At 44.0% G+C, this 27,429-nt stretch overlaps 2 protein-coding genes across 2 annotated transcripts; one reads left to right on the top strand and one right to left on the bottom strand.

The window, feature by feature from the left end:
- The first annotated feature begins 12 nt into the window (after window positions 1-12).
- On the top strand, window positions 13-10,318 carry LOC124696573 (endonuclease III homolog 1, chloroplastic-like). The gene is made up of 11 exons (XM_047229283.1): window positions 13-179; window positions 799-937; window positions 1,206-1,296; window positions 2,481-2,528; window positions 3,060-3,178; window positions 8,169-8,235; window positions 8,810-8,901; window positions 9,246-9,383; window positions 9,463-9,567; window positions 9,636-9,719; window positions 9,927-10,318. The coding sequence occupies exons 1-11, from the start codon at window positions 13-15 to the stop codon at window positions 10,065-10,067; spliced, it is 1,191 nt and encodes a 396-aa protein (XP_047085239.1). The 3' UTR covers window positions 10,068-10,318.
- Window positions 10,319-10,624: 306 nt separating this feature from the next.
- Window positions 10,625-17,793, bottom strand: LOC124696572 (chaperone protein ClpC2, chloroplastic-like). Its single transcript, XM_047229282.1, has 9 exons — window positions 17,346-17,793; window positions 16,236-16,351; window positions 16,010-16,138; window positions 15,737-15,922; window positions 12,519-12,734; window positions 12,218-12,435; window positions 12,064-12,139; window positions 11,877-11,966; window positions 10,625-11,800 (listed from the first exon to the last, which is right to left on the bottom strand). Exons 1-9 carry the CDS (start codon window positions 17,791-17,793, stop codon window positions 10,625-10,627), a joined length of 2,655 nt encoding a protein of 884 aa, XP_047085238.1.
- Window positions 17,794-27,429: the final 9,636 nt, after the last annotated feature.

The following is a 27,429-nucleotide window of genomic DNA, read 5'->3' as shown; positions in this document are numbered from 1 at the left end:
CACCACCTGCCCATGCCCTTCCATCTCCTCCAAGGCCCGTCCCGCATTGGCCTCCTCTCCTCGATCCCCTCCATGTCCAGGGCGCGGCCCGCCTCCAGCCTCATCCGCGCCTCCCGCCCGGAGCTCAACCCAGTTCAAAGTTCGCATCTTGCTTTTCCTTTAAATTCAGTGCTGTACCTGTTTGTTTCCTTGCTCTGTTTGCTGCTTCTATGCAATTGTGTTCAATACTTGTACATTCAGTTGATTTCTTGTATTTAGCCTGTCGAGGAAGAGGTAGGATTTTAGTATTTTCCCCCTTCCTGCGGCTATTTTCTTGAAATGTTGCTGAAGATGGAAGCAGCCCCACCCCAAAACCATTTTTTTCCCCTTAACCTGAAGGCTTCGAGGCCAGAGTTATTCATTTCGCTTAATAAAATGTGCAGATTTGGTCGTGTATTATATCCAATTTTCATGTGCCCGTTTTGGGTATTTAAGGAAAATAATTTCTTTAAAGGGTTATCTCACTTAGTTCTGTAGTACATCATATTCCCAAAGCTTTAATTGCAAGGCATAAATATAATACAAAGTATGTTTTTTTCTCTAAAAATTGCAAATAAAAAGTTTTCTTGTTAGCTATCACAGTATTGACAGCAAGAAAAGTTCAATGATGATAACTAATATTTTGTCGGCCTAACTACGTATCCACTTCAACTACGACTTAATACTTCCATTTCTGGTCATCTCTATGATTGCTAAAATCTACATTTTTTTATTTCTGAAGTGCTTAGTATTGTTATTCTTTTTGTCTAAAGCATGAAGTGATGCATTTTCAGGTGTAAGAGAAGTGAAGCGTCAATCCAGTCTTTCTTTTGACAACACCAATTCTGAAATGAACTCCGTCAAGAGGAAAAGGCTGAACCGGGTGCTTGAAGTGAAGGTGGAGCATCCTGATAAGCAGGTGCCTACAGACTCACTATGATGTCTTCATGTTAAAAAGAAAGTGCTGTGCATGCATAATTTATCTCTCTGTACTTCTCATATCCTTGATTTGAGGTACTGTCTGCTTGACCATCCAATTATTCTAAAGGTGTAATTGGACAGCTTCAGTTTCCCTCTTTTGATGCATTTTGTGCATTCATGCTGTCACTTTTGTAGTGTTTCTTTTTCCGCTGTTGGTTTCTGGTTTAACTTAGGTCCTGCTCAAGAAAAATTCTACACATATGCAGGCTGGTATTGTTCCTGATTTTAAAGAATTTCGATATGACAAGAATGAGGCAAAAGCATCAACATCTACAAAGAGAGTACTGACATCATCAAGTAAGAACAGTTCACCTGATAATTTTTGATGTTTCATCTAAATGATTTGATCCATAATCATACTTTGTCAGTCAATTTCTGTACATGTAGCATGTGGTTAAGTTTTATTAGGACTATCATGAATGTTAAGAATCAGCCAAGAGTCATATTATTGCCATAAAAAGGTTCAAGTATGATCACTAATATATTTTCAACCTAACTAAGTATCCACCTCAACTACGACTTAATACTTTCCACTTTTAGTCATATCTATGACTGTTAAAATCTACATGTTCTATTTCTGAAGTGTGCTTTGTATTATTATTCTTTTTGCCTAAAGCATGAATTGATGTATTTTCAGGTGTCAGAGAAGTGAAGCGTGAACCCAGTGTTTCTTTTGACAACTCCAAGTCTGAAATGAATCCCGTGAATAGTAAAAGGCTGAACCGGGTGCTTGAAGTAAAGAAGGAGTATCCTAATAAGCAGGTGCCCTACAGACTCACTATAATGCCTTCATACTTAAAAGGAAGCGTTGTCATGTATAATTTATCTCTATGTACGTCTCATATCCTTGATTTAAATTACTGTCTGCTGGAGTCTTTAGTTATTCTGAGATGCAATTGAACAGCTTGGTTCCCCTTTTTCAATGCATTTGTGCATTCATGCTGTCACTTTTGTAGTGCTTCCTTTTCAACTGCTATTTTGTTTTTGGATTCAATTCAGGTCTAACTCCAGAAAATATCTAAATATATGCAGGTTGGTACTGTTCCCGATATTGAAGACTTTCGATATGGCAAGTTCGAGACAAAAGAATCAGCATCTACAAAGAGGGTACCGGCAGCATCAAGTAAGAAATGTTCACCTGCTAAGTTTTGATGTTTCTTCAAAATGATTTGTGCAATCATATTTCGTCACTCAATTTCTGTAGATGTCGGGTGTGCTTATATTGTGTACAGCTTAAGTTTACAAAGAAATATCATGAATGTCAAGAGCTAGTTGTTGCATGCTTTTATTTGTTGCTTCAAGTGTGGCTTGTTATCATTAGTCTGTGCAGTTAAACTATCCGACCATATTCCGCTGCCCCCCTTGGGTATGGTGATATCTTTCATATGGATCATCTTGTTGTAAATGTCCTCGTGTCATGTTATTATAGCTGTAAATTTTCTCTCATGTCCTATGAGAACCTTACCCCTTCACGTCTTCAGTCAGGTTGGAGAAAACGGTCAGAGTTTCATCTGTTGTGAAAGTGGAAGGTAACCTTTTTCTCCTATAATGATAATCAGACCAGGAAAGAGAAACTGTGGCATTACTGTTCTAATTATAGATGATTTTTTTTGTTGCAAGCTGATACCAAGTCAAACCTATTCAATCAGTACCAACAATATTTTCCTCAAATTTTGAATTAGTGAATTATATCATTTTGCCATCTAGTGCTCAAATTCTAACATTTTTATTCATGTAACGTGAAATCAATCTAACCGTAAATGTTGGCTCCTGCATGCCAGCCCCTTGATTTGATTGCCACACACATCTTTTATTTGGATGTCAAATTTTTCATGAAGTTCAATTGAACTTAGGTTTGTGATACTTTGAGTTCATTTTTTTCTCACTTAACGCATCAGTACATATGTGGCACTTGAATCCTTAACTGTTGCACAATGTAGGACAATTGTGTCAAAACCAGACAGTTTGACTACTTTATTAAGCTTTTTGCTCCTACATGTGACTGCAATGATCCTCATACCCATTTACTGGTCAGGAACCTAACATAGTAATTTGTGCAGTTGCCGCTCCAGAAAATTGGGAAGTGGTTCTTGGAGGTATTAAAAGCATGAGGTTATCAGGCGAAGCCCCTGTAGATACAATGGGCTGTGAAAAGGCTGGTTCTCTTCTTCCACCCAAGGTATCTGTCATAGTTGATCAAAACTAAAAATGTGTAGTTTTACAAAGTACATTTAAACATGAGCATGTGACCTCTTAGGGTTAATATGTCATATGTAGGGAGGGTCGGTTTATGCAATTGACCAATTCCTCAAATATTCTTGTCCTATGTTTCCATTTGAAAATATATTTCTGTTTGCTACTTAGGCAGAAAATGCAGCCTGTGTACCTAATAGATCACAGATTGGCCATTAATTTGAGCCTATTGATCCGCTAACTTGCAATGGAACTTATATCACTGCAATTTGTTTTTAACATACTTTTGCACATTGATCTGCTAATATTTACTAGTCGAATGTCCGTGCGTTGCCACGGACGTATAAATCAATTAATCGTAGTCTTATTTCAGAATGTGGTAGAGATATTGATATCTCTGTGTTTCTAAAGGGCAATGAAAATATATGCACAAAGTGAGAGGGATAATTACATTATGAGCATGCAAATTGAGACGGTTACATTTTTTTTGACAAGAAACCATCTGGTTCGCATCCTCGTCACCACACCTGTCCTCATCTATGATGTGTTGTTGAATTCTTCAACTTCCTTAATTCTAGTTCGACAACATATTTCAACCCAGCAAGTGTCTCACCTTTGACATCCCTACTTAATTTATTTTATGAACAAAACATGTTGTTCACAGAAACACAATTGGCATACTCGATCAACTTATCAAGGACGCCACTACAAGAAAGAGGAACAACTCTTGCCTATTATAGAGGATCAATAGCATAACTTCCTCATGTACCTACATCTTGCACTGTAACGTAATTCTAGTGTTGCCTCTTCCCAGAGCAATCGGCATGACCCTTAGGTTTGTTATTGTGCTTGTCTGCACTCTACTCTCGTTGACCAGAATATAGGGATACTGTTATATTTTAATGGTAAAGTACAAAGACAATTTAGGAGTTATGAAACTGCTACTCTGCAAGTTATGAAACTACTACTACGTGGGTAGATCTACATTACGTGGCATAACACTTGTACTGTACCATCAGTACTTGTTAATACATACAAGACTTAATAAACTTGGCATGGTACTAATTATTTGAAATTTTGCTGAATTAGTTCCCGACATTCACCAGAATATGACACAAAGGTCTAGTGCTTTCCTGCTCCAAGACCATGAACCAAAGGGCATAATATATTTTCTCTTGCATCCTCAGTTCTTGTATGTAATCAAATCGTAACACATTATTCTTCTGCAAGGAAAAAAGTAATAACAAAGAAAACAATCAACAATCACACAAAACCCTGATTTTTTATAAGCCAAATCTAGAAGAAATTTATGCTGTCACAGTTGGCAAACCGAGCATGAAAGCATAAATAGCAGAGTACTACAAACTTTGAAATTGGACAATGCAATCACTTGTCATCACCAAACTAACTGCTTGGGCATGATTGGATATGCATAACAATTTTGTCAACTACCTTGTGTTGAGAAGTATTGCCACTGGCTGGATATCCACCCCTTCAATATTTAGCATGGGCATAAGTACTCTTGTAAGCAGGCAATAAAGTGATTATTTCATCCAATTATAGAAAAATCTTGAGCAAAACCAACAAATATTAAATTTAAATCCTCAGTAATTGACCTTGGCAGTTCATAGCTGTAGAGAGCTACACATGAGCACTGGAGAGGGAAATCACACTGATATTCTTCATCCTAGCGCCATATGTAAGTTCCATCTCTCTGACTCCTCACCCCACTCGCTACTACTTCCCGGGTTTTTTCTTCCCCACACGTCACTGAAAAATCTTGTGTCACCTCCATCGTTAGCCTTTTGGCATCTTATCAGGTCTAAAGTCTCCAGAATACTCACCGTGGCCTGAGGCCTCATGGTTCATTCACTTGGTACCTGAATTCAGATGGGATTAGTTCTTACCTACAGGCTAAAGCAATAGGTTAATAAAATGTTAGCTAAGAAATTGAAGGTCATGAAGGCCTGTAGCGCATTAGATTTTTAGAAGGTTCTTGGGTTATCTAAACTCAATAAGAAACCATAAATTAACTACAGCGTCAAGCATCTGGTAATGACATCTACGCGCGAAGAAAGGAACGAGAGAGACAAAAAAGAGACATCAAAGGCTTTTAGTACTTGTTGATTATAGAATGTAGCTCTCTCGACCTGTCTGAGAGAAGTACATGATGATCCACCCACCGACAATGACACACAGCAGCGAGAAGGACCTGCCGCGGATGTCGCACGTATGCAGACTGATGCTCCCGGAGGGTGTGGACGTCGCCGCGTTTGAAGGCATCACCACTTCCACTTTGTCGCGCCGCTGCCTACAGCGGCACCGGTGAGTTGAGGGCGCGCCCCTGAGGTTCCATGCCGGTGTCATCAAGGTGATGATCTGGTGGCGATAATCACAGTAGCATATTTGTCGAGTTCGTGGTGGGATGAAACCCAGAAAATCCCACCCATCGGCATGGAGTTTTAGGGGATAATTACTCAAAGATGGGACAAAAAAATCTGTTTCAGCAGTTGCTCACCAATAGAAACTGCGATTAGCACGAGGCCTTGGGAGGCCCATGTGCTGGTGCTGTAATAGTACGGATAAGAAGAAGATTCACTGGATTTGATTGCCGCTAACGGGCAAGGTAAGATATGATTTGGTGGCCAGATTAGTGGGTAGAACGATGGGATCCCCAGATTGAATTCCCATTCACTTCCTTAATTGTTGTTTTTAGAACATACTGGATGCACATGGGATTAGACGGTGTTGATTTTTTTTTTTTGAGAAACACAGTACAAACGCAGACGCTCACATACACACGCATACACTCACCCCTATGAACGCACACACGCACACCCCTACCCCTATGAGCACCTCCGGAAGACTGAGCCGGCGGATTGGATCTTGAAATTGACGAAGTCACCACAGGCGCCTCGCTGTTGACGGGAACGTCGCCTCCCACTGAATGAATATTCCGCCATTATGAGACACACAGATGTCAAACCTGGGGTTTGAACTCTGGTGGGTTGGGGGTACAACCACCCTCCTAACCACCCAACCTCAGGTTGGTTCTCTTTCCAACGTTTGGGAGTTTTTGAGAAAGATTTGACAGTCATGATTTATTTGATGTTTGATGTGAACATTTTTGACAATGTACCACCTCCCATTTGATAGTAAAAATATGCAAAGGTGTCTAGGGGCTCATACTTAATATTGCAATATGACCCGAAATTAGATAAACAAAAAATATACCGTATTTTCCATAAACAAACAAATACCAACTTCAGTGAAATGGGGCATTTAACCTGCAAAGAACAACAAATGGAGGTGAACTTAGCCTTTCTAATAAGTCAAGTTGTACTACTAAATATATATGGATAACACTGCTCTTCATCAAGAAAGAAATATTTTTTATACAATATGTTCTACTCACTTTTCCATTTATGTTAATCTCAAGTTGTACTATTTACAAAACAATGTTTTTCCCACGAGCTAGGATTCTAAACCAATTTTACTGAAGCATAAGACAGCTGTTACAGACTTTCAGCTTGCTTATGAAATTCTTGTATGTTTCTAATCGAACCAAATAGAGGCTGTAATTGCAAGTTTTTGTGAACTCCAAATTGACAAAAAAGAAACAAAGAAATACGGCATGTGATGCATGTTTTTCTTACAGTAGATGTCGGCGACGACGTCGAAGGAAGATCAACCAACATCTTTTATGTTTTTTATGGAAATAGTAACAAGCCAAAACTCTACGGTGGCAGACAAATTCTAGGTTTTTTACACCAATGGCAGACAAATTCTAGGTTTTTTATACCAATGAGTTGGTTCACTTGCATAGAATTGCATCCCGGGCATGAACTGACGATGGACCACAGAGTTCTGTTTTCAAGAATGAGCAAGGATAACCTCAATCATATTCAGTAAGTGGTGCATCGATAACGTCTCCTGCACATATCCGCATGAAAATGACAGGCAAACATCAAATTTATAATTCACACCGAATCACTGAGGCCGGCTTGGCTGATAAGTTCAGCTGCTGATAGTTGCGGTCAAAAATCCATTCGTATGTACCTATGATCTCCCAAGTCAATGGTGAAACCTCTTGACACAACAATTTGCATCTAGCAAAGAAACTTAATTACCTTCTATTTGCCGGCACGGCTTAGGCGGTAGGTGGCGAGCGCGAGCGCGGACTTGAGCTGCTGACGCGTTCGTGGAGGTCCTCTGCGACGGCGGCCGGTCGGGCGAGCTGAGCGCGCATCTCCGCGGCCATGGCCTCAAGCCACACAATGCGGGACGCCATCGCGATGGATGTGATCTTCCACGCCACGTCAAGCTGCTCGAATGGATCCGTTGAAAGAACCACCTACAACTCCTTTGGTTGGACCGAAGCCCACGGCCACCGCCGCTACAACGTGTCCTAGATCGGCGCGGTGAAGGCGTCGGCTTCTGGCGTCGTTGGAAGATGGATCTGGTACAAAGAGCGGTGGGTGCTGCAGGGGGCGCATGAGCGCATCGCTTGTGGGCGTCCGAATGGCAGTGGCAAACCAAGAAAGAGAAGAGGAAAATAAAGCACCTCTGATTGCTTTCCTAAAAACATGCCGTGATTAGGCAATATGGATCAGGACGATTTGTATTGCTTGTTCTTTGATCGGGGATGGAGGGGATGAAAGAGGAAAGTGCGAGACCATTATTAGCGTTAATTATAATAAATGAAAAGAGAGGCCACTTACCATGAAAGTAGATCAACGGATGGACTTTAAGTGGAGATTCTATATTAGATTGGACGGTTCGGATGATTCTAATGACGACCATCAAAGTGCGTTGAGTGTCAAACGACCAACTCCCATTTAATAGTAAAGATAGGCGCATCTAATGTTTGCTTTTGACTGGTAAAAGCTTTAGCTCCAGTTACACTTAATGCTGATCAGTAACGCTGTTGATCCTCATCAATTAGGAAACCATAAGCTACATTGCTTCCTGTGCAGGAAAAAAGGTTTGCAGTTCTGATATCAACTATGATGTCAAGCCAAACAAAAGATGAAGTTACACATGGTATACCTTAGTAAATATCTCTTTTTGGCAATTTGTTATTACTGTATTTTTCATTCTTTTTTTAACTTTATAGTGGATGTGAAAGTAACTAAACCAGTGGTTCTCTTAGTGTCATTTGTTGAGAACTCTCAGTTGTCAGGACCATGAAATTCATGATTTCAGCATATTGCCTTTGACTTGAAAGACTTAGTTCTCTAGCAATCAGTGCTGAGAGGATAGTATTTGGCGGATCTTAGCTCAATTTATCATTTCTTGCCCATTAATATATAAATTGCTCAGCTTTTTTTTTTTTTGAACTTTGCTCAGCTTTTTTTATTTATTATTCTATATAAAACTGAATTTGCAGGAAACTGTTATGAGATAGTATTATTAATACATTGGTGGAATGGTCTTTCAGATTCCGATATTGATGGGGATTTCCCATTTGTAGATTTTTCTTTTTGTCTGTCCATTAAATGAATTAGTCTTGTCATGCAAAGGTCCGACTGTATTTAGTTATTTTCCGTAGATATATTTGTACTTAATAGTTCCTTGAGAAAGATGATGATTGTATGTTGGAATCAACTGTTATCAGCTGCTGTGGAGCGTTTCTCTGAGAATGGTTTACTTGACCCTGATGCTATCGTCAAAACTGATGTGGCCACATTAGCGAATCTTATCAAACCTGTAAGTTGCAAGTGCCTTTTTCTTAATTATAAGATCAATACTAGTGGCACCTTCACAATTTCTTCCAAAGCAATAACTACTACATTATTAGTACCTGAAGCTATTCATACATCTAAGTGTTGTTACATCATAATCAGAGCGAATATCAGTAGTTAATAGACTAGGCTGAGATAACCCTGCTTTGAACTTCATTACTATTCCGTGCGGGTAGTTACAACTGTTGCTAAATGAGCTTGTTGGAGGCGAGCACCTTACCATAATTATTAGCGTCCACTGTCGATCTTGCTCCCCTTACATGAAACTATTGAATCAGCTATTCATGTTGTACTGTACAATTTAATCAGGTTGGATTCTATCAGAGGAAAGCCCAATTCATAAAAGAAGCTTCTAAAATTTGCCTTGAGCGATTTGGAGGGGATATTCCAGATACTTTGACTGATCTACTTGCTCTTAAAGGAGTTGGCCCTAAAATGGCTCATCTGGTAAGTTATGTACTTATTATGTCCTCTGTGGTCCAGTTTAGAAAACTTAATTGTCTAAACAGCATTTTTCACTAAACAGGTGATGAGCATCGCATGGAAGAATACTCAAGGAATCTGTGTGGACACTCATGTGCATCGCATTTCTAACCGTCTTGGATGGGTCTTCCGAGAAGGAACAAAGCAGGTAGTTTGTTAATTTTGTATTGCCTTTCTGCTTTGAAAAAGTTATTTTTACCAAGAATTTTTTCATAGAAAACTACAACACCGGAGCAAACAAGGATGTCTCTTGAGAAGTGGTTACCGAAGGAGGAGTGGGAGCCTATAAATCCGCTACTGGTAATGCCCTAATGATCTGATTCATGGTCCATTACAAGAATCATTTTATTTTCTACTCCATCCGTTCCCTAATATAAGATGGTTTGAAAAGCTAAATTAGCCTACCTAAACATCTTATATTAGTGAATGCAGGAAGTAATTTCCAAGTAACTGTAAAGTTTGGATTACAAATGCTAATCTTAAGTTGAATATTAAAATATCGCGTAGGTTGGATTTGGCCAGACAATCTGTACACCATTGAGGCCCAAATGTGATGGCTGTGGCATAAACACCATTTGCCCATCAGCTTTTAAGGAATCATCAAGTCCCAATCCGAAGCAAAAGAAACGTGGTCCAGGTAGAACTTAATCTGGGGTGCTCTCTGAACCTTTGTAGATGCGTTAGTTACTGATCTGTTTCGGAAGGTGTAATTTCGTGGGTTCTTTTGGTCGTCCTATTGTTTGGTAGTATCCTTTTGCCAGTGCCATTGGAGAACATGTATGATCATTTTGTACAGAAGCAAGATATCCAGGACAATGTGTAGGGATGTATTGACCCTGTAAAAGTTGCAGCATGGTTTGCGGCAACTGAAAATACAATGGAAAAAATCGATTGCCAAACGGTATGGGGCTGCCAACCATTACAGGGAAATGCAAGCTTTTTCATGTACGCTTTTCCACTTTCTGAGCGATCACCATTATTTCATCTGTTAGACATAAAGGTATTTGTTTGATTTGGAACTTCCTAGCTCTTTTGATGTCCATATCCGTAGGAAATAATATAAGATGAAGTATGAACAAAGATTCTCCAGTATACTTTCTTTCAATCATCGCCTACCAGCAAATTAAATGCAACTGCTAAAAAGTTCAAAACAAAAACTGTGCAGCTGCTTAATTCCCTATACATAAAGATAGTCAACAGTCTAACTAGACAGCAAACTCCCGTGGCTGAGCCTCCGGCGAGGCGTCATGCCGGTTGAGGACGACAACTTTCCCCTCTGAGTCGGCGTCGATGATCACCCAGTCTCCCTCCTTAACCTCCTCCGCGAGCAACTTGTCCGCGAGCGTGTCCTCGAGCAGCCTCATTATGGCCCTCCTCAGCGGCCTCGCGCCATAGCTGGGGTCGTAGCCTTCCTCGACCACGAGCTCCTTGAAGCTCTCCGTCACCATCAGCTCGATCCCCTTGCCCCTCATTCGTCCCGTGACCTCCGCCAGCATGATGACGGCGATCTCCTTGACCTCCAGCTTGGTGAGCTGCCGGAACACGATCATCTCGTCGAGCCGGTTGAGGAACTCTGGCCGGAAGTACTGCTTCATCTCCTCATCCACCAGGCTCTTGATCCTGCCGTAGCTGTCGCCACCCTCACCGTCGCCGAAGCCCAGCTGCTTCCCGCCCTTCTCGATGACGCTGCTGCCGACGTTGGAGGTCATGATGATAAGCGTGTTCTTGAAGTCCACCGTCCTGCCCTTGCTGTCCGTCAGCCGTCCGTCCTCCATGATCTGCAGCATCAGGTTGAACACGTCCGGGTGCGCCTTCTCGATCTCGTCCAGCAGCACCACCGTGTAGGGCCGTCGACGGACGGCCTCCGTCAGCTGCCCGCCCTCCGTGTAGCCCACGTACCCAGGAGGGGAACCGATGAGCTTGGCCACCGTGTGCCGCTCCATGAACTCGCTCATGTCCAGCCGGACCATGGCCTCCTCGGACCCGTAGTAGCAGGTGGCCAGCGCCTTGGCGAGCTCCGACTTGCCGACGCCCGTCGGGCCGGCGAATATGAGGCTCGCGACAGGGCGGTCGGGGTTCCTGAGCCCGACGCGCGCGCGGCGGATGGCGCGGCTGATGGCTACGACGGCCTCGTCCTGGCCGATGACACGCCGGTGCAGCGTCTCCTCCATCTTGAGCAGCCGGTCCGACTCGTCCACAGACACTTTCTCCACCGGGACGCTGGTCCAGGAGGAGACGATGCGCTGGATATCCGCCTCCGTGACCACCGGCCCGGCCGACGCGCCAGACTCCACCTCCGCCTTGTTCATCTCCTTGTTCTTGTCCACCAGTGACATGATCTGGGCCTTAAGCTCTAGCTCTTCTGTGCGAAGATCTCCTGCCTGCAAGCGCGCATCAGAATTCAAACCATAACGTTTCCTCTTATAAGATTTTGAAGATAATAGATGAAACGATTACCATCTCGAATTGCTGGCAACGGATGGCGTCATTCTTCTGTTTGAGGATCTCCTTCAGCTTCTTCTCGAGATCTTTAGCTTCCTCAGGTAGCTGTCACCACAGTTTAAAATTCAGAGTCAGATCTTGTAAACTGAATGCAAGAAGTTAGAAAAGGTTTAAGTCCATCGTTGGAGAAATGTCATTATACCTTGGCATGGCGTAGTCTGACAAGAGATCCCGCTTCATCAATCAAGTCGATCGCTTTGTCTGGGAGGAAACGATCACTGCAAACAAAAGAGACTATCAGAAAAATTTCAGGGTATGCGATAGTGATACTACTAGCGTTCTTTGAATTCACAAACCTGATGTATTGGTAAGAGAGCTGAGCAGCAGCGATCAGAGCTTCTTCTGTGTACCGGAGCTTGTGGTGGATCTCGTAGCGCTCCCGGAGCCCTTTGAGAATTCCTATGGTTTCATCTACTGTTGGCTCAGGAACTTTCACAGGTTGGAAGCGCCTCTCCAGTGCAGGGTCTTTCTCAATGTGCTTCCTGTATTCATCGATCGTAGTGGCTCCAAGACACTGACAAAACAAAATTCGAAATTACTATGAGCAACTTAACATATCTGAGCAGATGTGTGGGTTGATAATATGCATGTGCTTACCTGAAGTTCACCCCTTGCCAATGCTGGCTTCAGAATGTTAGCAGCGTCAATAGCACCTTCTGCAGCTCCCGCTCCTACCAGAGTGTGAACTTCATCAAGGAAAAGTATGATATCACCGTTCTGCTTGATCTCTTCCATCAGTTTCTTTAATCTTTCTTCAAACTCTCCGCGGTATTTTGTACCAGCAACAAGAAGTCCCATATCAAGGGTGATAACCTAACATGATGGGTTAAGACTCGTTATTCACATCACCTAGTGATGCTAAAAAAGATTCAGGAGAGCTCAAACAATGGACAACATGGTCAACAATAGGTCATTTGACCCAGGTGCTCTCACAAAGGACAAAGTCGATCCAGCAGGTGTAGAGCAGCCTAGCCCGATGACGCGTCTGACTAGAGCACAGAGTGCCGCATAGTGTACAAGACAAGTCAAGATAACCAAACCCGGAATCCCTACATATGATTGTAACCGACTCAGATCAGATCTAGATTAGTCTGTTCATGTTCTCCCTTCATCTTTCTACATGTAAACCGAGTCGGCCATCCTACACCTGGCCCAGTATACAAGGGCGAGGTAGCTCCTGCCACGCGGTATCTCTTTACACCTCCCAATATATACCTTGAAACCCTAGAAGCTAGGACCCCACAACACCCAGCATAGCGAGATCGAGATCCCATTGAGATGTCATTTGAGCACACATGTAATAGAGAAGGAGCCACAAATAGGAGTAGGGTATTTCGAAGATGTTTCATGGGACCTCTATAAATATTGTCCCCGAGTTCTACCATTGAGTTCTACTAGACGCTCCACTAAGGGTGGACACGAGCCAGCTCGGGCTGGGCTCGGTCCGAGCCTGCTTTTAGCTCGCTCTAAATGGGCTCGGCTCGGGCTGGCTCGTTTGTTCCACGAGCTCGAAAAATGGGCTCGGCTCGAGCTCGACGGAAACTCGGGCTGGCTCGGGCTGGCTCGCGAGCTGGACGCCTATAGTCACTGCCATGTGGGCCCCACAACTCGTCTGCAAGAAACCCAGCAGCTCTAGCGGCGCGGATCGATCGACGGGGACGGACGCGGCACCGACACGACGGGGACGGACGGCAGACGGCCAGACGCGGCGCCGGCACGACGGGGACGGTCGGCGGACGGCCGGACGCGGCGCCGGCACGACGGGGACGGACGGCGGACGCGGCGCCGGCACGACGCCGGAGGCGATGGAGAGGGACGGCGGCATCGGCGCGAGCGTGGCACCGTCGTCGGCGGAGAGGGACGCCAGCTGCTGGGACGAGATGGGACGGTGGGGCGCGAGGGGGGAGGGGCTAGGACGCGGCCGTGCGCGACATCACGGGCGGCGGCGGCGGCCGTGCGTGCGCGACGGAGAAGAACCAGAGACGAGACGAATTCGAGCTGGGTGCGTGCTGTGGCTGCTTTTTTTTTTTGAGTGCTGTGACCTGATCATTCCCCATCACGTTTTTGGGCCAGAAACCAGCCCAAACTGCTTCCCTCTGTTAATTCGAAAAAAAAAGTGACGAGCTTTCGGGCTGGCTCGGGCCGAGCCAGCCGAGCTTTCAGCCCGCCACGGGCCAGAAAAACAGGCCCGACTCGGTCTCTCTCTTACACGGGCCGAGCCCAAAACGAGCCGAGCCGGGAAAAGCTCGGGCCGAGCCAAAAGCTCGGGCCGAGCCAAAAGCTCGGCCCGAACGTCCAGCCTTACGCTCCACCCCTCTAAATATTATCAGAAAATAACCACGACAGTTAGCGCCCACCATAGGGATGGTGTGTTTACATAAATTTCAATAAATTTTGATGGCTTATCTCAAGGTCATACCTAACATACGTAAGCCATCAAAAACTATTGAAATTGATCTAAACACACCTTCAACACGGTTTGCGCCAACTGTAGTTATTTCGTGATAATACTGAGAGTAGGGTGGAGAATCTAACAATGATCGAGATCCCCTTGAGATGTCATTTGAGCACACAGGTAATAGAGAAGGAGCCACAAATAGGAGTAGGGTTTTTTCTGGACGATGTTTTCTGGGACCTGTATAAATCTTGTCTCCGAGTTCTACCATTGAGTTCTACTAGACACTCCACCACATCTAAATATTGTCAGATAATAACCACGACAGTTGGTGTCCACAGTAGGGATGGTGTGTTTAGATAATTTTCAATAAATTTTGATGGCTTATCTCAAGGTCACACGTAACATAAGTAAGTCATCAAAAACTATTGAAATTTATCTAAACACAACCTTCCACACGGTTTGCACGAACTGTCAGTACTTAGAGTAGGGTGGAGAATCTAGCAATGATCGAGATCCCCTTGAGATGTCATTTGAGCACACGGGTAATAGAGAAGGAGCCACAAATAGGAGTAGGGTTTTTGCTGGATGATGTTTCCCGGACCTGTATAAATCTTGTCTCCGAGTTCTACCATTGATTTCTACTAGACACTCCACCACATCTAAATATTGTCAGAAAATAACCACGACAGTTGGCGCCCACCGTAGGGCAGGTGTTTTGATAAATTTCAATAAATTTTGTTGTCTTATTTCAAGGTCACACACCTAACCTACGTAAGCCATCAGAAACTATTGAAATTGATCTAAACACACCTTCCCCACGGTTTGCGCCAATTGTCGGGGTTATTTCGTGATAATACTTAGAATAGGGCGGAGAATCTAGCAAAACTCACAACATGCTGGTAGCACCCTATATCTGTGTGCTCAGGGAAACATCATCCGGTAAAACCCCTAGTCATGTTTGTGGACTCTTCTTCTTGTCTATTATCTGCGTGCTCAGATGCGCTCTCAAGAGGGGTCTCCATCACCCTATGTGGGTGTTATGAGATCCTAGCGACCCCTACCCCTTCATATATACTTTGGTCAGGTGTAGGGTTATAGCCGAGCTGAGTCGGTTTACATGTATATAGAAAGATAAACGAGTAATCATACTGAGGGATTCCGGGTTAGTTCCTCCAACAACCCTTTAAATTTTGTCAGTATTCAGGAGATAACCACAACAGTGATCATGCTTGATATCAACTTTGTTTGGTGGAATTAGTTAGATAATGGAAAATTAGTGTGTTAATAATAACTCAAAGGAAAAAAGTAAAAGATCCAAAAAGGAAAAATAATATAGAGCCAATGCTATATCATTTTTTTTCCTGGAATACAATATTGTAGACTAATTTAGCACAAGAGTTGTGAAATGAGCACATACCGTTTTCCCTTCAATTGTTTCAGGCACATCCCCGGTGACAATACGCTGCGCTAGGCCTTCCGCGATAGCCGTCTTTCCTACCCCAGGCTCTCCAATCAGGCAGGGATTGTTCTTTGTTCGTCTCCCCAAAATCTGTACCACGCGTTCGATCTGCTTTTGCCTTCCGATAACAGGATCTAGCTTTCCCTGCAGAAATATTCAGAGTTACCAGTTATTAATAAATTCCCTTACATTCTCAACCCTAATACAATATAATGGGCTTAGTTCAGCCACCTCCACTGCTAGTTTTGTTAGATTAGTCCCATACTCCTCCAGTGTTGGCGTCTTGGTTGCAGTGCTTCCTCCCCCAACTCCAGCACCGACAGTTTCGCTTTCGGAGATTTCAGAAATCATTCTGATAACCTAAGAGAAGCAACGTAATGCATAGATGTGAGTCTCCAATTGAGAATACATGTGAAAAGACTCACCATTTGGTTAGCAGTTTTCAACGTAAATTTACCTCACTGCGTATGTTGCCCAGATCAGCCTGAAAGTTCTTAAGTACAATGGCTGCCACACCATCATCCTCACAGATCAACCCTAGAAGCAAGTGTTCTGATCCAATATAGCTATGCCCTGGACAATGTGAAGGGTATTTAATGTTAGAAGGAAAAATTATATGAGTTCTTCAAGAGGAATCACTGTGCAATAATAGTACGTAGTATTAAAAACGAATGTTAAGATAACTAACGCCGTGTTTGGCATTGTGGTGGGTTATGATTATCTATATCTTATGCAACCAGACTTCATATTTTTTTCCTATTTGGCTAACCAACTTTTTTTTTTCTATTTTAGTGCCTATATGTCTTTTCACAACAAACAAGTTCAGGACAACACAATCCATCAACCACAAAGTGAGCCTAAATGAAGTTATCTTGCTTAATAATGTGCTACTACCATGAGAAGTTAAAGTCATCTGACGTTGTTTGCTTATGAAATGCGTGGCATGGGTTGAAATTTCCTTTGTTTGTTACATTACCAATGAAATACTAAATACTGTAATTTTTGATTTTCCGTTCGGGCACCAAAATCTCTTGGATTTTCCTATAATACTACAAAAGTCTGAAGAGATTTCCTCGAAACTTTATAATTATGCTGTAATTGATGTGTCAGCGAAATATTTTGACGACGATACAAATATTAGAAAATTACTTCTGCACCTAGTAGAATGTCGGTCTTTCAGGAATTCTGGAGAAACTTTTGATGGAAAATGAGAACCTTCCGCCTGTGTTTGGAATGTGGGAGGCTCACAGGCTAAAAGTCCCTAATTAAGTTATTTGTGATGATAAGCTGATGTGCATCAGCATTAATCAAACTCAACCGATCTCTTCTCTTTGATTTTAAAGTTTATATATTTACTTAGCATAGAGTAACTTAACTTGCAACAACACATGCTAACAGTCCCTAACAAATTGATGTCAACCTGTATCTTCTCTATGATTATAGAGTTTATCAGTAAGTAGTAACTAGGCCCTACAACGGAATCAAGTTCAATAATATCAGAAGATAAGCTAAGTTTATAAGACTGCAAAAGCTTCTTCTTGATGGCTGGGAAGGCAATGACACATACCTAGCTGGCGCGACTCCTCAGCCGAGGACTCCAGCACCTTCTTAGCTGACGGTGTGAAGGGGATCTCGACGGGGACGAAGCCCGAACCCCTCCCGACGACCTTCTCCACCTCCACTCGCGTATTCGTGAGGTTCAGCCCCGCTGACTTGAGCACCTTGGCGCCGATGCCTGTGCCTTCCCGGATGAGGCCCAGGAGGATCTGCTCGCTCCCGACCGTGGGGTGCTTGAGGCGCCGTGACTCCTCCTGCGCCAACATGATCACCTTAATGGCCTTCTCGGTGAAGCGCTCGAACATGGCCCTGGTCACGAGGCGATGGCGCCCTCTTGACGATGATGATCTGCGGGTGGACGAAGACGATGGTCCGAAGCCGCTGCCGCCGAACAGGGCAGGCGTGAACGTGGCCGGAGCATTGTGTAGATCTCTCCGGTGGCCTGCGAACGCTGACATCTTGACGGGGCGCCAGCTTGCCGGCGTTGGAAGCGCCGGGACCACGGAGGGAGGCCTCGTGGTGCCCCGAGACATCCAGATGGCCGTGCTGCCTGCGAGTCCGGCAGGCGATCCAAGAGCAGGTGGCCTCAGCAGCAAGGTCCTTTCCATGGCTGCAGGAGATTGCTAGGCAGATGGGCACGTAGCTTTTCCGTGATCTGTGTATACAGGGAAGATTAATCGATCAAGAGGAAGAACAAGACCTGTTTACCAGACAAAGTTTTTTTTTCGTCGGCGTTGTTTGGCAGTCAGAATTGGATTTGGGATTCTTCGGTAAGAAAATTAACAGCTTGACGAAGAATTCGATCGACGACGAAGAAGAACGCGTAACGTGTTGGATAATTAGGCAAGAACAATGCATGGGTCGACGGGTCAGATTAGTTGGGATTCGATTTGCTCACGTACCGGAGGGCTCCTGGAAAAATCAACCAAAGAAATTAGGGCTTGGTAAATTACCGAGACAAGAGATCGCGTCCACCAGATGGAGTTCTCAATCCACCACAGTCCGGTGCGGGGGAGACTAGAGGGAAGTCCCGTCGAGGGTGGCGCGCTTCCGTGTCAGGGGATCGGACCCAGTTATGGGCGAGAGAATTTGAGACCAACACCAGATGAGGCGGACCGCGGGCATCAATTTATACGAGGCAGGTGAGGAAGAAGGTTGCTTTACGATTGGTGACGATTCTAGCTAGGTGGTATGTTTGTTTGTCCATAGCAATTTAGGGCATGCACAGTACAAGATGCACAGTATAAGATGCACAGTCAATGTTTTCACGTTATCTAATGAATTCCCCACATATGGTAAACATAAACATCTTTGGCCAAACTCTGACATTTGCTAGATCTCTCCCTCTACCACAAGCAGGGGAGCCGATGCTGCCGCAGGCATCCACTGCCACAACGCTTTGTATCTCCATGGAAAGCGGTGCCCCGAATGTTTGACGGCAGGGCTTCATCCATGGGGACGCGTTGGGGGCAAGAACTTGTGTGTTGCTAACCATGGCAGGGGTGTTGCGAATGGCCAGGAAAAGTGCTAGCGATGATAGGATGGTGTGCTGCCAACTGTGGCCATCGGTGCTCGATCCGAGCGGCATGTCACGGTGCTGCGAGCGGCATTTCCACGAGTGGAAATAGTGGTGTGGCGAGCCATGTGACGGTTCTTCCAGCGACATCCGACGGCGGTGCCAACGACGACCAGCGGCGAGCAGCAGGTGGTGGTGCCATGAGCCGTGGGGCGACGAGGTTGTGAGCCGGCGAGATCTCTTGCATGATTCTTAATGACGGACGGTGAGCGCGGTAGTACGACCTGCAGGCGGTCGTTGGCTTGGGTTTCCAATGCGTGGACGCGTGGTCGTGGGTTGCTGAGCGCGTTGACCTTTCCACACCAGACAAACATGCAGGGGAGAGACGGAAGTCATGGGATGATCAGGAGCGATTCAATCTTACGGTGCAGAAGGCGACCCCCCGAAGGACACTCAACATGTTGCAATGGCTACCTTCCCGGTCGCAATATACATGCTTCTTATCTCTTACCTTGCACTAGTTTTTTTTCCATATGTTGATCTGGCTGATTTATTCAGTCTTATGCATGTGGTTAAATTGGCGCTTTCGATAATTTCAAAATTTAAGTATTTAGGCCAAAATCCAAAGCCATTCTTGACTCGAGCGGGCAGAACCCATTCTTAGATCTAGCGGCATTTTCTATGGGTGCCTCTAGCTAGCTGCTGCATGTCTTCTCTCTAGGGCCGGCGGCCACTGGGTCAGCCTTGCATGACAAAGGGCCCTAGTGGAGTTGCTCTTTAATTGGTTATTCCGATAGCTGGTCCGGATTTATTCAAACACTCCGAATGTGATGGAAAAATTACAATTTGTTCATAAAATGGCGAGCTTATGTAACATTGACCAAAAGGGTGAGCTTATGTAGACATTTACCATTACTTATATATAACCCACATGGCAACATTAACCACTTATATATAACCCACATGGCCAACATTAAGCACTTATATATAACCCACATGGCCACCATTAGCCATTACATGAACACATATATAGAGTACCTAGTTCAAACAACATAATATATATTTAAATTCACTAATCATCAACGCAAACGGTTCAAAAAACCATTACATGCACATTTAGATACTTAAAACAACAAAAGCATCAGCATGGGCTGACACAACACAACATGGACAACAACTTCTTCACATCATCCTCCTCTGAGACCTTCTCCATTTCTTGCTCCCCTGCACCTTCACCTTCGGCTTCTTCAGCCTTAGAGGCTACACAACACCCTATGTATAACCAACACATGTAGTTTTCTAAGGTGAACCACAAAAGCTGCGGTGCTTAGCCATGAAGGCGGGCACAGGAACATCTTCTCCAAAATTGGCATGAGAGGAGCCAAGGGACTCAGCATGCATAAGCACGCGTTGTAGTTAGTCTTGATGCTCCTGTTGCAGAAGGGACAACTGTACTTGTCTCCATCCTGACACTGATCCCAATGTAGCTTTCAAATGGTGTATTTGCTCTTCTTAGCACGAGACTTGCGTAAAACAATACATGGGCATACAATTACAATCGATCAAACTCAAAATTTAAATAATAGAAAAGCAACTTACTCCCCCTTTTATTTGTAACCGGATCAAACTTATTTGGTTTCATTCGAAAGATACAATTTTTTTTCATATCTTCAAGCTAAGAGGTTCAATTAACAAAGCTTTATCACTACCAGTCAAAACACAAGGAACATGTAATTAAATATAAGTATATAAAGTTTATTTTATCACCAGCCCTAAGAAGATTCTTGTAAAAAGAGGTAGCAGAAGTAATTAAATCTAGAGATATGACGTTTATTTTATCACTAGCTTTTGCCATAAAATAGAATCCTTAGAGAATCTTATTCTAGGATCTGTTTTTGTGTTGATCTCTCAAGCCATTTTAATTGATGAGGACATCCCTACTACACCACTACCTCCGTCATTGATAAATGAAGATGAACCTGCTGTGAAGCTCAAGTCCAATGAAGTTCGGATTGGACCAATTACAAGGGCTCGCGCGAAGCTACTTAAACAACAGGTGAACTTGTTTCTAAACGGTACTTTGATTGATGAGAACTTTATACTGCCTAAGTCATGTTACTTGTGTATCATCAGGTGTCAAGAGGAGACGAGCATCGCAAGAGTAGAGGAGCAGCTGGACATGAAGACGGACGTCAAGATGGACGTGAAGCTGGACATGGAGCTGGACATAAAGATATCTCATGGTCGCGCGAGGGAGGAGCGGGAGGCATGCGCGAGAGGAGAAGACGACATCCAGGCCGGTCCAGCACCCGGTTAGACCGGCCTCTAGACCGGCCAGCCCGGTCCCTGGCCCGGTCGACCGGTCGCCAGCCGGATGGGATTTATCGTACCGGGCAAAAACCGGAAAGTTGCGAAGTTTCTGGTTGCCGACCGGTTGACCGGACGCCAGACCGGCCGACCCGGTCCCTGGCCCGGTTGACCGGATTCCAGACCGGATTTGTCCGAGTCTGTCTCGACCAAATCTATTCTGGGTCGGCTATTCTTGTATCTTTTCGACCAGAAGTCATCCCGGACGCCTATATAAGTGCCCAGGACGCCCCCCCCCCTAGCTGCTTTAGACCACGTTTAAGATAAACCCTAGTTCTTAGTTGTTTGCTCTAGCAAAACTATTGAATCCCTACACCATATTGCTTGATATTGTGTAGATCCTGAAAAAGTCTTGTGTGATTTTCTGTTCCATTGGGAATTAGACGGTTGCAACTTACCGCTTCGTGGTCGGCGGCTACGTGCGCAAGTGTGTGGAGTTGCGAATATCTTGCAGGGTTGAGAGCTGTTGCATTGGCGACATGGACCAATCGAGAGATCTCATTGCATCATACAAGTTATCCTTCACTTCATCGTCGTGTTTCTCCGCTGCCATCACCCCGTGATCATCATCACCACCGTTGCTTACTGAGAAGATCGGGCCACCCCTTATCATCTTGGTATCAGATTTCCAGTTTTCCTCGGTAAACCATCCACAATCCACCCCATAGTTGAGTTGTGAGTGTTTTCCTATCCAGAAAAAGCCATAAAAAGTTAGGGTTAGGGTTTGCCATAGCCTTCGATTGCACTAATTTCAAGTTTTAGTGGCTTTTCGTAGTTGTTTTTGCGTATCTTTTCTTTCCATCTAGTATTTTAGGGTTTGAGTTTACTCTTTCATCTTGTGTTACTTTATCTAGTGGTGTCAGTTTTGTTACTCCGAGTCCACATAGCGTACAGTGTGCTTGTTCCCAACCATAGACACAGCCTATCGATATACAGTGACTAGGAACTTCCCCAGAAGAGACTAGTTTTACCGCTCGACAGGCTGCTCGTTAGGTTATTGGTGCTTTGCATATTTCTGTTGGCCGTGTTATCAAGGAGTTGCGTCAGAAAATAAAAAAAAAAGAGAAAATTGAAAAGAAGCAAAAAGAGCTACATAGCTGCGTGTGTTACAAAAAGAAAAATCCAAAAAGAAAAGTGAAGTGCTAGTTGAATCAAGTGAAGGCCTACGTTTACTTTACTGCACCCGTAGTTGAGCAATCTTGTGCCTGTCTCGTTGAGCTTTGCTAGCGTCTCTCTAGTGCATTGCAACCTTTCCTACATATAGTTGCATTGCCCCATTATATCGCCTTGTGTGAGTATCATTGGTTGTCTACGGTCAGTGCTAGAGCTTGTTATTGGTGCAAATAGGTATCCTACCTACAGCCCCACATATACCCTGCTTTGTCGTGTGATTGGTTCTTATACCCTTGATATTCGCTTCGCTACATCCGTGCACTAGTTGTTACTACAAGTGGTAAGCAACACTAATTTACTTTGGAACAGTAAGATCTCCTTTTCTTATCAGTTTGGAGTGAGTTGTGAGAGTACCACCATATATTTTTGATTTAGTGCACTAATCTACTAACGATGTCTGCTAGTGATCATAAACTTGTTAACCAGGAAAACAAGAGTGCTGCCGATATCATCACATGGAGGGAGTATGAGGCTCTTCGTAATGAGATGCAACGTGAATTCCGCGCTCAGGACGATGTGCTTACTGGGAAGGTTGAAGAGATCTCCCAAAAGCTGGATGCTACTCATGTGACCGTCACTACAATGCAAGATCAAATGATGGATGTACAACGCAGTCTTGCTGATTTGCGTTTAGCTGTTGAGAATTTGACCGCGCAACAACAACAAGACGATGACGAAGATCCTGAGCTTCAAGATGACGCACACAATGCTCGTGATGCGCCACGTGGTAATCGTCCTCGCGGTTGGGTTCCACTTGGCCGCAATGGTCGTGGACAAGATGAGGAAGATGGTTTGGGTAAGCCCAAGTTTTCTATACCCAAGTTTGAAGGAGGAGCTGATGTTGAAGAATACCTCACTTGGGAGCTTAAGATTGGAAGTTGTGGAGCTTACATCCACATTATACTGAAGATCGGAAAATCAAACTTGCTTCTTCCGAATTGATGGCTATGCTTTGCGTTGGTGGGATGCTTTTGTTCATAATCGAGACGAGGATGGTGAGCAACCTATACGCACATGGCGTGCCATGAAGGAGGCGATGACTTCTCGCTTTGTGCCTACAAATTACTTGCGGAATATATATGATAAGTCGACTCTATTGAGACAAGGTGTGAAGACTGTGGATGAATACTACATGGAGATGGAGATGCTTATGCAGCGTGGCCGTGTCCGTGAGTCTCTCGAGATGACAATGCAGCGTTTCCTCAACGGTTTGAAGTATGATATCAAAGGCATTGTTCGTCACTACAGCTACACCAATATGAATATATTGTTACATCATGCAAGAGAAGCTGAATCACAGTTGGCTGACGAAGCAAAGATCAAAGGTCGAGCTACAGGAGGTGGGCGTTTCACATCCCGCGCGGCACCATCTTCGGCGCCGGCGCCTTCGACGCGCTCCGCACCTTACTCTACTCCGCCTAGTAAGCCGGTCACCAATGTATCTAACACAAAGAAGTCCGAATCTGCTGCAAGTACGAGTGGCTCTAATGTGTCTACTGTGCGTAACCGTGATATGGTTTGTCATACATGTGGTGGCAAGGGTCACTTCAAGAGAGATTGTCCTAACCGCAAAGTCATGATTATCAATGAGGACAATGAATACGAGACTGGAGATGATGTTGATCCTAATGCTCCGGAAGATGATGACTATGACACTGATGGTGAAGATGCATATCCGTCTGATGCTCACACCATTGTTGTGTCGCGAGCGTGCTCTTAATGTGTTGCCTAGTGCATCTACTCAGCGCTGCAATTTGTTCCAAACAAAGGCTTTAGTTGGTCCCGACAAGGCTTGCAAGGTCATTATTGATGGCGGGAGTTGCCGCAATTTAGCAAGCAAGGAGTTGTGTACCAAGCTGAAGTTGAAGTATCTACCGCACCCGCATCCATACTATATTCAAGTGGTTGAGCGACAATGGTGAGATGAAGGTAAACCACATGGTGCGTGTTGAGTTTGCTATTGGACCGTATAAGGATTGCATTGATTTTGATGTCGTTCCTGTGACGGTGTGTCACCTACTATTGGGGCGGCCTTGGCTCTATGACCGTTCTGTGCAACACAATGGCCGTGCTAATACATATCACTTGGAGTTCAAGGGCAAGAAAATTAATTTACAGCCTATGACACCACAGCAATTTGTCAATGAGTCTCGTCAGAAAGTTGAAGTCAACTTGGAGGATGTTTCATTCGATAGGCGAGAGAATTGTAATGTTGTGAGTAATATAACGAAAAGTGAGAGAGTGAATTCCTTAGTCTCATTAGCCACCAAAGAAGACATGAGAGAATTTAGTGAGGATCCTACAACCATGCCTCTTGTGCTCTTGTACAGGGGTACGGTTTTGGTTTCTAACGACATGACCCCTCTTCCTCTTGGTGTTTCTAATGTTTTGCAGGAATTTGGCGACGTGTTTCCGGACGAGGTACCCGCAGGACTTCCACCATTGCGAGGTAGTGAGCATCAAATCGACTTGATTCCCGGAGCTTCGCTACCCAATCGGGCACCATATAGAATGAACCCCGAAGAGACGAAGGAGATACAAAAGCAAGTACAAGCGCTACTCGACAAAGGTTATATCCGCATAAGCCTTAGTCCTTGTGCTGTTCCTGTTATTCTTGTTCCTAAGAAAGATGGTACATGGCGTATGTGCGTAGATTGTAGAGCGATAAACAACATTACTATTCGATATCGTCATCCTATTCCCCGTTTAGAGGATATGCTAGATGAATTGAGTGGTGCTCGTTGTTTTCACTAAAATTGATTTGCGTAGTGGTTATCATCAAATTAGGATGAAAGAAGGGGATGAGTGGAAAACCGCCTTTAAAACAAAATTTGGTTTATATGAGTGGTTAGTAATGCCTTTTGGTTTGACTAATGCACCTAGCACTTTCATGAGACCGATGAACCATGTTTTGCGTGATTTTATTGGCAAGTTTGTGGTTGTGTATTTTGATGACATATTAATTTACAGCCGCAATGAATCTGATCATATTATACATATCCGACATGTTTTGCAAGTGTTGCGTGATAGTAAACTCTATGGTAATCTTGAGAAGTGCACATTTTGCAAAGATAAGGTCATATTTCGGGTTATGTTGTCTCTAAGCATGGAGTAGAAGTAGATGTGTCTAAAATTGAAGCTATTCAAAATTGGCCTACTCCCATGAATGTGAGTCAAGTAAGAAGTTTTCATGGTCTAGCTGGGTTTTATCGCCGTTTTGTGCCCAATTTTTCTACTATTGCTGCACCTTTGAACGAATTAACTAAAAATGGTGTAGTCTTTGAGTGGGGCGTTGCCCAAGATCATGCTTTTGATGAACTGAAACCATTGTTAACTTCTGCACCGTTGCTTGTACTTCCTGATTTTAATAAGCAATTTGAGATTGAATGTGATGCTAGTGGTATTGGAATTGGTGGTGTGTTGATGCAAGAGGGTCGCCCAATTGCGTATTTTTCGAGAAACTTTCGGTGCTAAGTTGAACTATCCTATCTATGATAAAGAATTGTATGCTTTAATTAGAGTTCTTGAGGTTTGGCAACATTATTTGTGGCCAAAAGAATTTATCATACATTCTGGTCATGAAGCTTTGAAATATCTGAAAGCCCAATCTACTTTGCATAGACGTCTTGCTAAGTGGGTTGAGTTCATTGAGTCTTTTCCATACATTATTAAGCATAAGAAGGGAAAATATAATATTGTTGCTGATGCTCTATCTAGGAAAACTATGCTATTAACCCATCTTGATGTTAAAATTCCTGGATTAGAGGTGTTATGTGATTTATATGCGACTGATCATGATTTTGCTGAACCGTACCGCTTGTGTGTTATGGGTAAAGCATGGGAAAAGTATCACATACACGATGGGTTCTTGTTTAGAGCTAACAAACTATGTGTTCCGTAATCGTCTGTGCGTTTGCTCTTATTGCAGGAATCACATGCTGGAGGTTTGATGGGTCACTTTGGGCGTGAGAAGACGCTACTCATGCTCGCTGATCATTTTTATTGGCCAAAAATGAGGCGGTATGTGGACAGGTATGTGAAGATGTGCATTACTTGCAACAAGTCCAAGTCCAAGCTGAAGCCTCACGGTTTGTATACTCCGTTACCGGCACCTACTACACCTTGGAAAGATATTAGTATGGATTTTGTGTTGGGTTTGCCGCGTACTAAAAGGGGCCATGATTCTATATTTGTGGTAGTGGACATATTTTCTAAAATGTCACACTTTATTGCCTGCCACAAAAGCGACGATGCGTCGCATATTGCTAACCTGTTTTTCAGGGAGTGTTCGACTACATGGAGTCCCGAAGACTATTGTTTCTGATCGTGATGTGGAGTTCATGAGCTACTTTTAGAAGACACTTTGGGGAAAGCTGGGGACAAAGCTACTGTTCAGAACTACTTGTCATCCTCAAACTGATGGTCAAACTGAGGTGGTGAATCGAACCTTGTCACAACTGCTGAGATCCATGATTAAGAAGAACCTGAAGGAGTGGGAAGAGTGTTTGACGCATGTAGAGTTTGCTTACAACAGGGCGGTACATTCTACCACGGAGCTGTGTCCTTTTGAGGTGGTGTATGGTTTCAAACCCATTACTCCACTTGACTTGTTGCCTTTGCCCATACATGAGAGAGTTAATATGGAGGCATCCAAGAGGGCAGATTTTGTGCGTAAGATCCATGTGAAGACTAAAGATTTGATCGAGAAGAAAGGCAAGAGCAATGCTGCAAGGATGAACAAGAAGCGCAAAGAGATGTTGTTCAAGCCTGGTGATATGGTCTCGGGTACATTTTCGCAAGGATAGGTTCCCGAAGCCGCGAAAGTCTAAGTTGAAGCCTCGTGGTGCTGGTCCTTACAAAGTGCTTGCCAAGATCAATGATAATGCATACTCGATAGATCTTCCAGTTGATGAGTTTGGTGTCAGCAATTCTTTCAATGTTGCTGATTTGACACCGTATGACGGAGAAGACCTTGGAGCGTCGAGGTCGACGCCTTTTGAAGGGGGGGGGAGATGATGAGGACATCCCTACTACACCA

Source organism: Lolium rigidum, chromosome 3 (assembly GCF_022539505.1).
Source record: "Lolium rigidum isolate FL_2022 chromosome 3, APGP_CSIRO_Lrig_0.1, whole genome shotgun sequence".
In the NCBI taxonomy this organism is placed as follows: domain Eukaryota; kingdom Viridiplantae; phylum Streptophyta; class Magnoliopsida; order Poales; family Poaceae; genus Lolium; species Lolium rigidum.
Note: the sequence above shows the minus strand (reverse complement) of the source record. Positions and strands in the feature narration are given on the sequence as shown.

Excerpts from the sequence above, each read along its gene's own strand:
- LOC124696573 (XM_047229283.1), top strand. The coding sequence starts at position 13 with ATGCCCTTCCATCTCCTCCAAGGCCCGTCCCGCATTGGCCTCCTCTCC. Across the intron at positions 9,384-9,462 it reads GCCCTAAAATGGCTCATCTG|GTGATGAGCATCGCATGGAA; the intron begins GTAAGTTATGTA and ends TTCACTAAACAG. Across the intron at positions 9,568-9,635 it reads TCCGAGAAGGAACAAAGCAG|AAAACTACAACACCGGAGCA; the intron begins GTAGTTTGTTAA and ends ATTTTTTCATAG.
- LOC124696572 (XM_047229282.1), bottom strand. The coding sequence starts at position 17,793 with ATGTCAGCGTTCGCAGGCCACCGGAGAGATCTACACAATGCTCCGGCC. Across the intron at positions 12,436-12,518 it reads TGGCAAGGGGTGAACTTCAG|TGTCTTGGAGCCACTACGAT; the intron begins GTAAGCACATGC and ends TTGTTTTGTCAG. Across the intron at positions 11,967-12,063 it reads TCAGACTACGCCATGCCAAG|CTACCTGAGGAAGCTAAAGA; the intron begins GTATAATGACAT and ends CTGTGGTGACAG.